At 46.2% G+C, this 16,739-nt stretch overlaps 1 protein-coding gene across 1 annotated transcript in view; it reads left to right on the forward strand.

The window, feature by feature from the left end:
• Window positions 1–510: 510 nt before the first annotated feature.
• The window catches only part of LOC138671454 (zinc finger protein 773-like), a 114,541-nt gene continuing 98,312 nt past the window's right edge, over window positions 511–16,739 (forward strand). The window contains exons 1-3 of the mRNA XM_069759635.1: window positions 511–596; window positions 16,050–16,231; window positions 16,342–16,494. Of these exons, the coding sequence (XP_069615736.1) occupies window positions 16,076–16,231; window positions 16,342–16,494 (309 nt within the window). The 5' untranslated portion in view covers window positions 511–596; window positions 16,050–16,075. The remainder of the gene's footprint in view (window positions 597–16,049; window positions 16,232–16,341; window positions 16,495–16,739) is intronic.

A 16,739-nucleotide genomic window follows, 5' to 3' on the forward strand; every position in this document is an offset into this window, starting at 1 on the left:
TCCAGCATGCAAATTCAGCCCCATGCAAGCCCCCTCCAGCATGCACATGCAGCCCCATGCAAGCATCGCCACCCCTTCTCCCCAGGCAGATCCCCCCCTCCAGCGTGCACATGCAGCCCCACGCAAGCATCACCCCCTTCTCTTCAGGCAGACCCCCGTCCAGCATGCACATGCAGCCCCATGCAAGCAACATCACCTTTTTCTCCCCAGGCAGACTCCCACTTACCTGATCTGTGACTATGGAGAACGACCCAAAACACTCCAAATCTTGTACAAAATCCCGCCCTAACATCAACAGCTCCCGCCTGTCTGCTCTGCTCTATGGAGGAAGAGGCAAATCGTGCACAAAACACTCAAAATCCAAATCCTGCACGAAATCCCGCCATGACATCCACAGCTTCCTCATATCTGCTCTGTCTGCTCTATGGAGGAAGAAGCGCCGCCCCTTCCGGTCACATGGGCACGACGTCAGCAGAGGTCCCTTAGCCGACTTGGATTTAGCCTCTACCGCTGCGGTACGGTGTGCTGGTTGTCTGGTCTCAGCCCCTGTGCACACAGAATATATCGCACGTGTGCGGTTTTGCGTTCTCTGTCAGGTAAGAGGCTGCAGAGGATTGTGGGGTGAGAGCGGGGTCTCCGGGCACATGGCGGCTCTGTGCGCAGCTGTAGTGTTTGTGTGGAGCTTCTTGGAGAATCTCCCGGCCGGACAGACGCAGTGTGAGCTCCGACTCTTCATCTCTGCGGCCGCCTGTCGTGATCCTGCCGGTAAATGCGCCGGTAATGACTGTGGATGACGTGGGGTCCGTGCAGACGATCAGGAATCAGCAGCGCATTGCAGTCACCACTCGTCCGATACATTGTACGGAGGCTCCACGAGATGAATGGACGTCTGCAGAGACGCGCCGCATGTCAGTCTCCGCGGGCATGAATGATGGGTTTACCATTCACACTGCTTGCTGTCAGGGACTGGAGCAATAGACAGGCAGGATATTTCAGGTCAGGGAATGAATGATAGGTTTACCATTCACACTGCTTGCTGTCAGGGACTGGAGCAATAGACAGGCAGGATATTTCAGGTCAGAGAATGAATGATGGGTTTACCATTCACACTGCTTGCTGTCAGGGACTGGAGCAGTAGACATGCAGGATATTTCAGGTCAGGGAATGAATGATAGGTTTACCATTCACACTGCTTGCTGTCAGGGACTGGAGCAATAGACAGGCAGGATATTTCAGGTCAGAGAATGAATGATGGGTTTACCATTCACACTGCTTGCTGTCAGGGACTGGAGCAATAGACATGCAGGATATTTCAGGTCAGGGAATGAATGATGGGTTTACCATTCACACTGCTTGCTGTCAGGGACTGGAGCAGTAGACAGGCAGGATATTTCAGGTCAGGGAATGAATGATAGGTTTACCATTCACACTGCTTGCTGTCAGGGACTGGAGCAATAGACAGGCAGGATATTTCAGGTCAGAGAATGAATGATGGGTTTACCATTCACACTGCTTGCTGTCAGGGACTGGAGCAATAGACATGCAGGATATTTCAGGTCAGGGAATGAATGATAGGTTTACCATTCACACTGCTTGCTGTCAGGGACTGGAGCAATAGACATGCAGGATATTTCAGGTCAGGGAATGAATGATAGGTTTACCATTCACACTGCTTGCTGTCAGGGACTGGAGCAATAGACATGGAGGATATTTCAGGTCAGGGAATGAATGATGGGTTTACCATTCACACTGCTTGCTGTCAGGGACTGGAGCAATAGACATGGAGGATATTTCAGGGAATGAATGATAGGTTTACCATTCACACTGCTTGCTGTCAGGGACTGGAGCAATAGACATGCAGGATATTTCAGGTCAGGGAATGAATGATGGGTTTACCATTCACACTGCTTGCTGTCAGGGACTGGAGCAGTAGACAGGCAGGATATTTCAGGTCAGAGAATGAATGATAGGTTTACCATTCACACTGCTTGCTGTCAGGGACTGGAGCAATAGACAGGCAGGATATTTCAGGTCAGGGAATGAATGATAGGTTTACCATTCACACTGCTTGCTGTCAGGGACTGGAGCAATAGACACGCAGGATATTTCAGGTCAGGGAATGAATGATAGGTTTACCATTCACACTGCTTGCTGTCAGGGACTGGAGCAATAGACAGGCAGGATATTTCAGGTCAGAGAATGAATGATAGGTTTACCATTCACACTGCTTGCTGTCAGGGACTGGAGCAATAGACACGCAGGATATTTCAGGTCAGGGAATGAATGATAGGTTTACCATTCACACTGCTTGCTGTCAGGGACTGGAGCAATAGACAGGCAGGATATTTCAGGTCAGAGAATGAATGATTGGTTTACCATTCACACTGCTTGCTGTCAGGGACTGGAGCAATAGACACGCAGGATATTTCAGGTCAGGGAATGAATGATAGGTTTACCATTCACACTGCTTGCTGTCAGGGACTGGAGCAATAGACAGGCAGGATATTTCAGGTCAGGGAATGAATGATTGGTTTACCATTCACACTGCTTGCTGTCAGGGACTGGAGCAATAGACAGGCAGGATATTTCAGGTCAGGGAATGAATGATTGGTTTACCATTCACACTGCTTGCTGTCAGGGACTGGAGCAATAGACAGGCAGGATATTTCAGGTCAGGGAATGAATGATAGGTTTACCATTCACACTGCTTGCTGTCAGGGACTGGAGCAATAGACATGCAGGATATTTCAGGTCAGGGAATGAATGATAGGTTTACCATTCACACTGCTTGCTGTCAGGGACTGGAGCAATAGACATGCAGGATATTTCAGGTCAGGGAATGAATGATAGGTTTACCATTCACACTGCTTGCTGTCAGGGACTGGAGCAGTAGACATGCAGGATATTTCAGGTCAGGGAATGAATGATAGGTTTACCATTCACACTGCTTGCTGTCAGGGACTGGAGCAATAGACAGGCAGGATATTTCAGGTCAGAGAATGAATGATGGGTTTACCATTCACACTGCTTGCTGTCAGGGACTGGAGCAATAGACATGCAGGATATTTCAGGTCAGAGAATGAATGATAGGTTTACCATTCACACTGCTTGCTGTCAGGGACTGGAGCAATAGACAGGCAGGATATTTCAGGTCAGAGAATGAATGATTGGTTTACCATTCACACTGCTTGCTGTCAGGGACTGGAGCAATAGACACGCAGGATATTTCAGGTCAGGGAATGAATGATAGGTTTACCATTCACACTGCTTGCTGTCAGGGACTGGAGCAATAGACAGGCAGGATATTTCAGGTCAGAGAATGAATGATAGGTTTACCATTCACACTGCTTGCTGTCAGGGACTGGAGCAATAGACAGGCAGGATATTTCAGGTCAGAGAATGAATGATAGGTTTACCATTCACACTGCTTGCTGTCAGGGACTGGAGCAATAGACACGCAGGATATTTCAGGTCAGGGAATGAATGATAGGTTTACCATTCACACTGCTTGCTGTCAGGGACTGGAGCAATAGACATGCAGGATATTTCAGGTCAGGGAATGAATGATAGGTTTACCATTCACACTGCTTGCTGTCAGGGACTGGAGCAATAGACAGGCAGGATATTTCAGGTCAGGGAATGAATGATTGGTTTACCATTCACACTGCTTGCTGTCAGGGACTGGAGCAATAGACAGGCAGGATATTTCAGGTCAGGGAATGAATGATTGGTTTACCATTCACACTGCTTGCTGTCAGGGACTGGAGCAATAGACAGGCAGGATATTTCAGGTCAGGGAATGAATGATAGGTTTACCATTCACACTGCTTGCTGTCAGGGACTGGAGCAATAGACATGCAGGATATTTCAGGTCAGGGAATGAATGATAGGTTTACCATTCACACTGCTTGCTGTCAGGGACTGGAGCAATAGACATGCAGGATATTTCAGGTCAGGGAATGAATGATAGGTTTACCATTCACACTGCTTGCTGTCAGGGACTGGAGCAATAGACATGCAGGATATTTCAGGTCAGGGAATGAATGATAGGTTTACCATTCACACTGCTTGCTGTCAGGGACTGGAGCAGTAGACATGCAGGATATTTCAGGTCAGGGAATGAATGATAGGTTTACCATTCACACTGCTTGCTGTCAGGGACTGGAGCAATAGACAGGCAGGATATTTCAGGTCAGAGAATGAATGATGGGTTTACCATTCACACTGCTTGCTGTCAGGGACTGGAGCAATAGACATGCAGGATATTTCAGGTCAGAGAATGAATGATGGGTTTACCATTCACACTGCTTGCTGTCAGGGACTGGAGCAATAGACATGCAGGATATTTCAGGTCAGGGAATGAATGATAGGTTTACCATTCACACTGCTTGCTGTCAGGGACTGGAGCAATAGACATGCAGGATATTTCAGGTTAGAGAATGAATGATGGGTTTACCATTCACACTGCTTGCTGTCAGGGACTGGAGCAATAGACACGCAGGATATTTCAGGTCAGGGAATGAATGATAGGTTTACCATTCACACTGCTTGCTGTCAGGGACTGGAGCAATAGACATGCAGGATATTTCAGGTCAGAGAATGAATGATAGGTTTACCATTCACACTGCTTGCTGTCAGGGACTGGAGCAATAGACATGCAGGATATTTCAGGTCAGAGAATGAATGATGGGTTTACCATTCACACTGCTTGCTGTCAGGGACTGGAGCAATAGACATGGAGGATATTTCAGGTCAGGGAATGAATGATAGGTTTACCATTCACACTGCTTGCTGTCAGGGACTGGAGCAATAGACATGCAGGATATTTCAGGTCAGAGAATGAATGATTGGTTTACCATTCACACTGCTTGCTGTCAGGGACTGGAGCAATAGACAGGCAGGATATTTCAGGTCAGGGAATGAATGATAGGTTTACCATTCACACTGCTTGCTGTCAGGGACTGGAGCAATAGACATGCAGGATATTTCAGGTCAGAGAATGAATGATTGGTTTACCATTCACACTGCTTGCTGTCAGGGACTGGAGCAATAGACATGCAGGATATTTCAGGTTAGAGAATGAATGATGGGTTTACCATTCACACTGCTTGCTGTCAGGGACTGGAGCAATAGACATGCAGGATATTTCAGGTCAGAGAATGAATGATTGGTTTACCATTCACACTGCTTGCTGTCAGGGACTGGAGCAATAGACATGCAGGATATTTCAGGTTAGAGAATGAATGATGGGTTTACCATTCACACTGCTTGCTGTCAGGGACTGGAGCAATAGACATGCAGGATATTTCAGGTCAGAGAATGAATGATTGGTTTACCATTCACACTGCTTGCTGTCAGGGACTGGAGCAATAGACATGCAGGATATTTCAGGTCAGGGAATGAATGATGGGTTTACCATTCACACTGCTTGCTGTCAGGGACTGGAGCAATAGACACGCAGGATATTTCAGGTCAGGGAATGAATGATGGGTTTACCATTCACACTGCTTGCTGTCAGGGACTGGAGCAATAGACATGCAGGATATTTCAGGTCAGGGAATGAATGATTGGTTTACCATTCACACTGCTTGCTGTCAGGGACTGGAGCAATAGACATGCAGGATATTTCAGGTTAGAGAATGAATGATGGGTTTACCATTCACACTGCTTGCTGTCAGGGACTGGAGCAATAGACATGCAGGATATTTCAGGTTAGAGAATGAATGATGGGTTTACCATTCACACTGCTTGCTGTCAGGGACTGGAGCAATAGACATGCAGGATATTTCAGGTCAGGGAATGAATGATGGGTTTACCATTCACACTGCTTGCTGTCAGGGACTGGAGCAATAGACATGCAGGATATTTCAGGTTAGAGAATGAATGATGGGTTTACCATTCACACTGCTTGCTGTCAGGGACTGGAGCAATAGACATGCAGGATATTTCAGGTCAGGGAATGAATGATGGGTTTACCATTCACACTGCTTGCTGTCAGGGACTGGAGCAATAGACACGCAGGATATTTCAGGTCAGAGAATGAATGATCTGTTTACCATTCACACTGCTTGCTGTCAGGGACTGGAGCAATAGACAGGCAGGATATTTCAGGTCAGAGAATGAATGATGGGTTTACCATTCACACTGCTTGCTGTCAGGGACTGGAGCAATAGACATGCAGGATATTTCAGGTCAGGGAATGAATGATGGGTTTACCATTCACACTGCTTGCTGTCAGGGACTGGAGCAATAGACATGCAGGATATTTCAGGTCAGGGAATGAATGATAGGTTTACCATTCACACTGCTTGCTGTCAGGGACTGGAGCAATAGACACGCAGGATATTTCAGGTCAGAGAATGAATGATGGGTTTACCATTCACACTGCTTGCTGTCAGGGACTGGAGCAATAGACATGCAGGATATTTCAGGTCAGAGAATGAATGATAGGTTTATCATTCACACTGCTTGCTGTCAGGGACTGGAGCAGTAGACATGCAGGATATTTCAGGTCAGGGAATGAATGATAGGTTTACCATTCACACTGCTTGCTGTCAGGGACTGGAGCAATAGACATGCAGGATATTTCAGGTCAGAGAATGAATGATAGGTTTACCATTCACACTGCTTGCTGTCAGGGACTGGAGCAATAGACATGCAGGATATTTCAGGTCAGAGAATGAATGATAGGTTTACCATTCACACTGCTTGCTGTCAGGGACTGGAGCAATAGACATGCAGGATATTTCAGGTCAGAGAATGAATGATGGGTTTACCATTCACACTGCTTGCTGTCAGGGACTGGAGCAGTAGACAGGCAGGATATTTCAGGTCAGGGAATGAATGATTGGTTTACCATTCACACTGCTTGCTGTCAGGGACTGGAGCAATAGACATGGAGGATATTTCAGGTCAGAGAATGAATGATGGGTTTACCATTCACACTGCTTGCTGTCAGGGACTGGAGCAGTAGACACGCAGGATATTTCAGGTCAGAGAATGAATGATGGGTTTACCATTCACACTGCTTGCTGTCAGGGACTGGAGCAATAGACATGCAGGATATTTCAGGTCAGAGAATGAATGATAGGTTTATCATTCACACTGCTTGCTGTCAGGGACTGGAGCAGTAGACATGCAGGATATTTCAGGTCAGGGAATGAATGATAGGTTTACCATTCACACTGCTTGCTGTCAGGGACTGGAGCAATAGACATGCAGGATATTTCAGGTCAGAGAATGAATGATAGGTTTACCATTCACACTGCTTGCTGTCAGGGACTGGAGCAATAGACATGCAGGATATTTCAGGTCAGAGAATGAATGATGGGTTTACCATTCACACTGCTTGCTGTCAGGGACTGGAGCAATAGACATGCAGGATATTTCAGGTCAGGGAATGAATGATAGGTTTACCATTCACACTGCTTGCTGTCAGGGACTGGAGCAGTAGACATGCAGGATATTTCAGGACAGAGAATGAATGATAGGTTTACCATTCACACTGCTTGCTGTCAGGGACTGGAGCAATAGACATGCAGGATATTTCAGGACAGAGAATGAATGATTGGTTTACCATTCACACTGCTTGCTGTCAGGGACTGGAGCAATAGACATGCAGGATATTTCAGGACAGAGAATGAATGATAGGTTTACCATTCACACTGCTTGCTGTCAGGGACTGGAGCAATAGACACGCAGGATATTTCAGGTCAGGGAATGAATGATGGGTTTACCATTCACACTGCTTGCTGTCAGGGACTGGAGCAATAGACATGCAGGATATTTCAGCTCAGAGAATGAATGATTGGTTTACCATTCACACTGCTTGCTGTCAGGGACTGGAGCAATAGACATGCAGGATATTTCAGGTCAGGGAATGAATGATAGGTTTACCATTCACACTGCTTGCTGTCAGGGACTGGAGCAATAGACATGCAGGATATTTCAGCTCAGAGAATGAATGATTGGTTTACCATTCACACTGCTTGCTGTCAGGGACTGGAGCAATAGACAGGCAGGATATTTCAGGTCAGGGAATGAATGATAGGTTTACCATTCACACTGCTTGCTGTCAGGGACTGGAGCAATAGACATGCAGGATATTTCAGGTCAGAGAATGAATGATGGGTTTACCATTCACACTGCTTGCTGTCAGGGACTGGAGCAATAGACATGCAGGATATTTCAGCTCAGAGAATGAATGATTGGTTTACCATTCACACTGCTTGCTGTCAGGGACTGGAGCAATAGACAGGCAGGGTATTTCAGGTCAGGGAATGAATGATAGGTTTACCATTCACACTGCTTGCTGTCAGGGACTGGAGCAATAGACAGGCAGGATATTTCAGGTCAGGGAATGAATGATAGGTTTACCATTCACACTGCTTGCTGTCAGGGACTGGAGCAATAGACATGCAGGATATTTCAGCTCAGAGAATGAATGATAGGTTTACCATTCACACTGCTTGCTGTCAGGGACTGGAGCAATAGACAGGCAGGATATTTCAGGTCAGGGAATGAATGATAGGTTTACCATTCACACTGCTTGCTGTCAGGGACTGGAGCAATAGACATGCAGGATATTTCAGGTCAGAGAATGAATGATGGGTTTACCATTCACACTGCTTGCTGTCAGGGACTGGAGCAATAGACATGCAGGATATTTCAGCTCAGAGAATGAATGATTGGTTTACCATTCACACTGCTTGCTGTCAGGGACTGGAGCAATAGACAGGCAGGGTATTTCAGGTCAGGGAATGAATGATAGGTTTACCATTCACACTGCTTGCTGTCAGGGACTGGAGCAATAGACATGCAGGATATTTCAGGTCAGAGAATGAATGATGGGTTTACCATTCACACTGCTTGCTGTCAGGGACTGGAGCAATAGACATGCAGGATATTTCAGGTCAGAGAATGAATGATGGGTTTACCATTCACACTGCTTGCTGTCAGGGACTGGAGCAATAGACATGCAGGATATTTCAGGTCAGGGAATGAATGATGGGTTTACCATTCACACTGCTTGCTGTCAGGGACTGGAGCAATAGACAGGCAGGGTATTTCAGGTCAGGGAATGAATGATAGGTTTACCATTCACACTGCTTGCTGTCAGGGACTGGAGCAATAGACACGCAGGATATTTCAGGTCAGGGAATGAATGATAGGTTTACCATTCACACTGCTTGCTGTCAGGGACTGGAGCAATAGACACGCAGGATATTTCAGGTCAGGGAATGAATGATGGGTTTACCATTCACACTGCTTGCTGTCAGGGACTGGAGCAATAGACATGCAGGATATTTCAGGTCAGGGAATGAATGATAGGTTTACCATTCACACTGCTTGCTGTCAGGGACTGGAGCAATAGACACGCAGGATATTTCAGGTCAGGGAATGAATGATGGGTTTACCATTCACACTGCTTGCTGTCAGGGACTGGAGCAATAGACATGCAGGATATTTCAGGTCAGGGAATGAATGATGGGTTTACCATTCACACTGCTTGCTGTCAGGGACTGGAGCAATAGACATGCAGGATATTTCAGGTCAGGGAATGAATGATGGGTTTACCATTCACACTGCTTGCTGTCAGGGACTGGAGCAGTAGACAGGCAGGATATTTCAGGTCAGAGAATGAATGATGGGTTTACCATTCACACTGCTTGCTGTCAGGGACTGGAGCAATAGACATGCAGGGTATTTCAGGTCAGGGAATGAATGATGGGTTTACCATTCACACTGCTTGCTGTCAGGGACTGGAGCAGTAGACAGGCAGGATATTTCAGGTCAGAGAATGAATGATGGGTTTACCATTCACACTGCTTGCTGTCAGGGACTGGAGCAATAGACATGCAGGATATTTCAGGTCAGGGAATGAATGATAGGTTTACCATTCACACTGCTTGCTGTCAGGGACTGGAGCAGTAGACAGGCAGGATATTTCAGGTCAGAGAATGAATGATGGGTTTACCATTCACACTGCTTGCTGTCAGGGACTGGAGCAATAGACATGCAGGATATTTCAGGTCAGGGAATGAATGATAGGTTTACCATTCACACTGCTTGCTGTCAGGGACTGGAGCAATAGACAGGCAGGATATTTCAGGTCAGAGAATGAATGATGGGTTTACCATTCACACTGCTTGCTGTCAGGGACTGGAGCAATAGACAGGCAGGATATTTCAGGTCAGGGAATGAATGATAGGTTTACCATTCACACTGCTTGCTGTCAGGGACTGGAGCAATAGACATGCAGGATATTTCAGGTCAGGGAATGAATGATAGGTTTACCATTCACACTGCTTGCTGTCAGGGACTGGAGCAATAGACAGGCAGGATATTTCAGGTCAGGGAATGAATGATGGGTTTACCATTCACACTGCTTGCTGTCAGGGACTGGAGCAATAGACATGCAGGATATTTCAGGTCAGAGAATGAATGATAGGTTCACCATTCACACTGCTTGCTGTCAGGGACTGGAGCAATAGACATGCAGGATATTTCAGGTCAGGGAATGAATGATGGGTTTACCATTCACACTGCTTGCTGTCAGGGACTGGAGCAATAGACAGGCAGGATATTTCAGGTTAGAGAATGAATGATGGGTTTACCATTCACACTGCTTGCTGTCAGGGACTGGAGCAATAGACAGGCAGGATATTTCAGGTCAGGGAATGAATGATGGGTTTACCATTCACACTGCTTGCTGTCAGGGACTGGAGCAATAGACATGCAGGGTATTTCAGGTCAGGGAATGAATGATAGGTTTACCATTCACACTGCTTGCTGTCAGGGACTGGAGCAATAGACAGGCAGGATATTTCAGGTTAGAGAATGAATGATAGGTTTACCATTCACACTGCTTGCTGTCAGGGACTGGAGCAATAGACAGGCAGGATATTTCAGGTCAGGGAATGAATGATGGGTTTACCATTCACACTGCTTGCTGTCAGGGACTGGAGCAATAGACATGCAGGATATTTCCGGTCAGGGAATGAATGATAGGTTTACCATTCACACTGCTTGCTGTCAGGGACTGGAGCAATAGACAGGCAGGATATTTCAGGTTAGAGAATGAATGATAGGTTTACCATTCACACTGCTTGCTGTCAGGGACTGGAGCAATAGACATGCAGGGTATTTCAGGTCAGGGAATGAATGATGGGTTTACCATTCACACTGCTTGCTGTCAGGGACTGGAGCAATAGACAGGCAGGATATTTCAGGTCAGGGAATGAATGATGGGTTTACCATTCACACTGCTTGCTGTCAGGGACTGGAGCAATAGACATGCAGGATATTTCAGGTCAGGGAATGAATGATAGGTTTACCATTCACACTGCTTGCTGTCAGGGACTGGAGCTATAGACAGGCAGGATATTTCAGGTCAGGGAATGAATGATAGGTTTACCATTCACACTGCTTGCTGTCAGGGACTGGAGCAGTAGACATTCAGGATATTTCAGGTCAGGGAATGAATGATGGGTTTACCATTCACACTGCTTGCTGTCAGGGACTGGAGCAATAGACATGCAGGATATTTCAGGTCAGGGAATGAATGATGGGTTTACCATTCACACTGCTTGCTGTCAGGGACTGGAGCAATAGACATGCAGGATATTTCAGGTCAGGGAATGAATGATGGGTTTACCATTCACACTGCTTGCTGTCAGGGACTGGAGCAATAGACAGGCAGGATATTTCAGGTCAGGGAATGAATGATAGGTTTACCATTCACACTGCTTGCTGTCAGGGACTGGAGCAGTAGACATGCAGGATATTTCAGGTCAGGGAATGAATGATGGGTTTACCATTCACACTGCTTGCTGTCAGGGACTGGAGCAATAGACATGCAGGATATTTCAGGTCAGGGAATGAATGATTGGTTTACCATTCACACTGCTTGCTGTCAGGGACTGGAGCAATAGACAGGCAGGATATTTCAGGTCAGGGAATGAATGATAGGTTTACCATTCACACTGCTTGCTGTCAGGGACTGGAGCAATAGACATGCAGGATATTTCAGGTCAGGGAATGAATGATAGGTTTACCATTCACACTGCTTGCTGTCAGGGACTGGAGCAGTAGACATGCAGGATATTTCAGGTCAGAGAATGAATGATAGGTTTACCATTCACACTGCTTGCTGTCAGGGACTGGAGCAATAGACATGCAGGATATTTCAGGTCAGGGAATGAATGATAGGTTTACCATTCACACTGCTTGCTGTCAGGGACTGGAGCAATAGACATGCAGGATATTTCAGGTCAGGGAATGAATGATGGGTTTACCATTCACACTGCTTGCTGTCAGGGACTGGAGCAATAGACAGGCAGGGTATTTCAGGTCAGGGAATGAATGATGGGTTTACCATTCACACTGCTTGCTGTCAGGGACTGGAGCAATAGACATGCAGGGTATTTCAGGTCAGGGAATGAATGATAGGTTTACCATTCACACTGCTTGCTGTCAGGGACTGGAGCAATAGACATGCAGGATATTTCAGGTTAGAGAATGAATTATAGGTTTACCATTCACACTGCTTGCTGTCAGGGACTGGAGCAATAGACATGCAGGATATTTCAGGTCAGAGAATGAATGATGGGTTTACCATTCACACTGCTTGCTGTCAGGGACTGGAGCAATAGACATGCAGGATATTTCAGGTCAGATAATGAATGATAGGTTTACCATTCACACTGCTTGCTGTCAGGGACTGGAGCAATAGACATGCAGGATATTTCAGGTCAGATAATGAATGATAGGTTTACCATTCACACTGCTTGCTGTCAGGGACTGGAGCAATAGACATGCAGGATATTTCAGGTCAGGGAATGAATGATGGGTTTACCATTCACACTGCTTGCTGTCAGGGACTGGAGCAATAGACAGGCAGGATATTTCAGGTCAGAGAATGAATGATGGGTTTACCATTCACACTGCTTGCTGTCAGGGACTGGAGCAATAGACAGGCAGGATATTTCAGGTCAGAGAATGAATGATGGGTTTACCATTCACACTGCTTGCTGTCAGGGACTGGAGCAATAGACATGGAGGATATTTCAGGTCAGAGAATGAATGATAGGTTTACCATTCACACTGCTTGCTGTCAGGGACTGGAGCAATAGACATGCAGGATATTTCAGGTCAGATAATGAATGATAGGTTTACCATTCACACTGCTTGCTGTCAGGGACTGGAGCAATAGACATGCAGGATATTTCAGGTCAGATAATGAATGATAGGTTTACCATTCACACTGCTTGCTGTCAGGGACTGGAGCAATAGACATGCAGGATATTTCAGGTCAGGGAATGAATGATGGGTTTACCATTCACACTGCTTGCTGTCAGGGACTGGAGCAGTAGACATGCAGGATATTTCAGGTCAGATAATGAATGATAGGTTTACCATTCACACTGCTTGCTGTCAGGGACTGGAGCAATAGACATGCAGGATATTTCAGGTCAGAGAATGAATGATGGGTTTACCATTCACACTGCTTGCTGTCAGGGACTGGAGCTATAGACATGCAGGATATTTCAGGTCAGGGAATGAATGATGGGTTTACCATTCACACTGCTTGCTGTCAGGGACTGGAGCAATAGACATGCACGATATTTCAGGTCAGAGAATGAATGATGGGTTTACCATTCACACTGCTTGCTGTCAGGGACTGGAGCAATAGACATGGAGGATATTTCAGGTCAGATAATGAATGATAGGTTTACCATTCACACTGCTTGCTGTCAGGGACTGGAGCAATAGACATGGAGGATATTTCAGGTCAGAGAATGAATGATAGGTTTACCATTCACACTGCTTGCTGTCAGGGACTGGAGCAATAGACATGCACGATATTTCAGGTCAGATAATGAATGATAGGTTTACCATTCACACTGCTTGCTGTCAGGGACTGGAGCAATAGACAGGCAGGATATTTCAGGTCAGGGAATGAATGATAGGTTTACCATTCACACTGCTTGCTGTCAGGGACTGGAGCAATAGACATGCAGGATATTTCATGTCAGGGAATGAATGATAGGTTTACCATTCACACTGCTTGCTGTCAGGGACTGGAGCAATAGACAGGCAGGATATTTCAGGTCAGAGAATGAATGATAGGTTTACCATTCACACTGCTTGCTGTCAGGGACTGGAGCAATAGACAGGCAGGATATTTCAGCTCAGGGAATGAATGATAGGTTTACCATTCACACTGCTTGCTGTCAGGGACTGGAGCAATAGACATGCAGGATATTTCAGGTTAGAGAATGAATGATAGGTTTACCATTCACACTGCTTGCTGTCAGAGAATGAATGATGGGTTTACCATTCACACTGCTTGCTGTCAGGGACTGGAGCAGTAGACATGCAGGATATTTCAGGTCAGGGAATGAATGATAGGTTTACCATTCACACTGCTTGCTGTCAGGGACTGGAGCAGTAGACATGCAGGATATTTCAGGTCAGAGAATGAATGATAGGTTTACCATTCACACTGCTTGCTGTCAGGGACTGGAGCAATAGACAGGCAGGATATTTCAGGTCAGAGAATGAATGATAGGTTTACCATTCACACTGCTTGCTGTCAGGGACTGGAGCAATAGACAGGCAGGATATTTCAGGTCAGAGAATGAATGATGGGTTTACCATTCACACTGCTTGCTGTCAGGGACTGGAGCAATAGACATGCAGGATATTTCAGGTCAGAGAATGAATGATAGGTTTACCATTCACACTGCTTGCTGTCAGGGACTGGAGCAATAGACAGGCAGGATATTTCAGGTCAGAGAATGAATGATAGGTTTACCATTCACACTGCTTGCTGTCAGGGACTGGAGCAATAGACATGCAGGATATTTCAGGTCAGAGAATGAATGATGGGTTTACCATTCACACTGCTTGCTGTCAGGGACTGGAGCAATAGACATGCAGGATATTTCAGGTCAGAGAATGAATGATAGGTTCACCATTCACACTGCTTGCTGTCAGGGACTGGAGCAATAGACATGCAGGATATTTCAGGTCAGAGAATGAATGATAGGTTCACCATTCACACTGCTTGCTGTCAGGGACTGGAGCAATAGACATGCAGGATATTTCAGGTCAGGGAATGAATGATAGGTTTACCATTCACACTGCTTGCTGTCAGAGAATGAATGATGGGTTTACCATTCACACTGCTTGCTGTCAGGGACTGGAGCAATAGACATGCAGGATATTTCAGGTCAGAGAATGAATGATGGGTTTACCATTCACACTGCTTGCTGTCAGGGACTGGAGCAGTAGACATGCAGGATATTTCAGGTCAGGGAATGAATGATAGGTTTACCATTCACACTGCTTGCTGTCAGAGAATGAATGATGGGTTTACCATTCACACTGCTTGCTGTCAGGGACTGGAGCAATAGACATGGAGGATATTTCAGGTCAGGGAATGAATGATGGGTTTACCATTCACACTGCTTGCTGTCAGGGACTGGAGCAATAGACATGCAGGATATTTCAGCTCAGAGAATGAATGATAGGTTTACCATTCACACTGCTTGCTGTCAGGGAATGAATGATGGGTTTACCATTCACACTGCTTGCTGTCAGGGACTGGAGCAATAGACAGGCAGGATATTTCAGGTTAGAGAATGAATGATAGGTTTACCATTCACACTGCTTGCTGTCAGGGACTGGAGCAATAGACAGGCAGGATATTTCAGGTTAGAGAATGAATGATAGGTTTACCATTCACACTGCTTGCTGTCAGGGACTGGAACAGTAGACAGGCAGGATATTTCAGGTCAGAGAATGAATGATAGGTTTACCATTCACACTGCTTGCTGTCAGGGAATGAATGATGGGTTTACCATTCACACTGCTTGCTGTCAGAGAATGAATGATGGGTTTACCATTCACACTGCTTGCTGTCAGGGAATGAATGATGGGTTTACCTGTTATATTCTGCCATGTTATAGCTGCGAGTACTTAGAATCAATATTCCGGCATATTGGTGCACGATTGCTTCCCTGCATTTCCTTGGTGTCCATGAGGTGTCAGGAAGTTGGAACCTTTCTCCATGGAGGAGTGGGAATATCTGGAGGGACATGAGGATCTGAACACGGAGGAGAGGAGGAGGAGGAATGAGGCCCCAAGTGTGAGTGAGGGCAGATACCACCTGGAAACACGGCTCCTGACCCTCGCCCTCGAGATTATTGACCTGATAACTGGAGAGGTGAGAGATTCACACAATCTAATGATCTGTAGAATAAATGGAGTCAATTACCAGAGAGACAAAGGATGGATATAATGTATGTAGTGATCGGAGTCTGTCACCATCCACAGGAGCACAGAGTGGTGAAGAAGACGTCCCGTGAGTGTGTGTGTGGAGCATGGAGCGGAGGCCAGATCCCCATCACAGACCCCCGGGACCCCCCAGTACAAGAGCAGAAGATCCTACAGCTCACCCAGAAGATCACCGAGCTGCTGAATGGAGAGGTGACTGCTGGGAGATTCTACAGTGTACACTGGAGCATTCTGGGTGATGAGAGGAGACTGCTGGGAGATTATACAGTATACACTGGAGGATTCTGGGTGATGAGGAGACTGCTGGGAGATTATACAGTATACACTGGAGGATTCTGGGTGATGAGGAGACTGCTGGGAGATTATACAGTGTACACTGGAGGATTCTGGGTGATGAGAGGAGACTGCTGGGTGATTATACAGTATACACTGGAGGA

This window comes from Ranitomeya imitator, chromosome 3 (genome assembly GCF_032444005.1).
Source record: "Ranitomeya imitator isolate aRanImi1 chromosome 3, aRanImi1.pri, whole genome shotgun sequence".
NCBI classification, from domain to species: domain Eukaryota; kingdom Metazoa; phylum Chordata; class Amphibia; order Anura; family Dendrobatidae; genus Ranitomeya; species Ranitomeya imitator.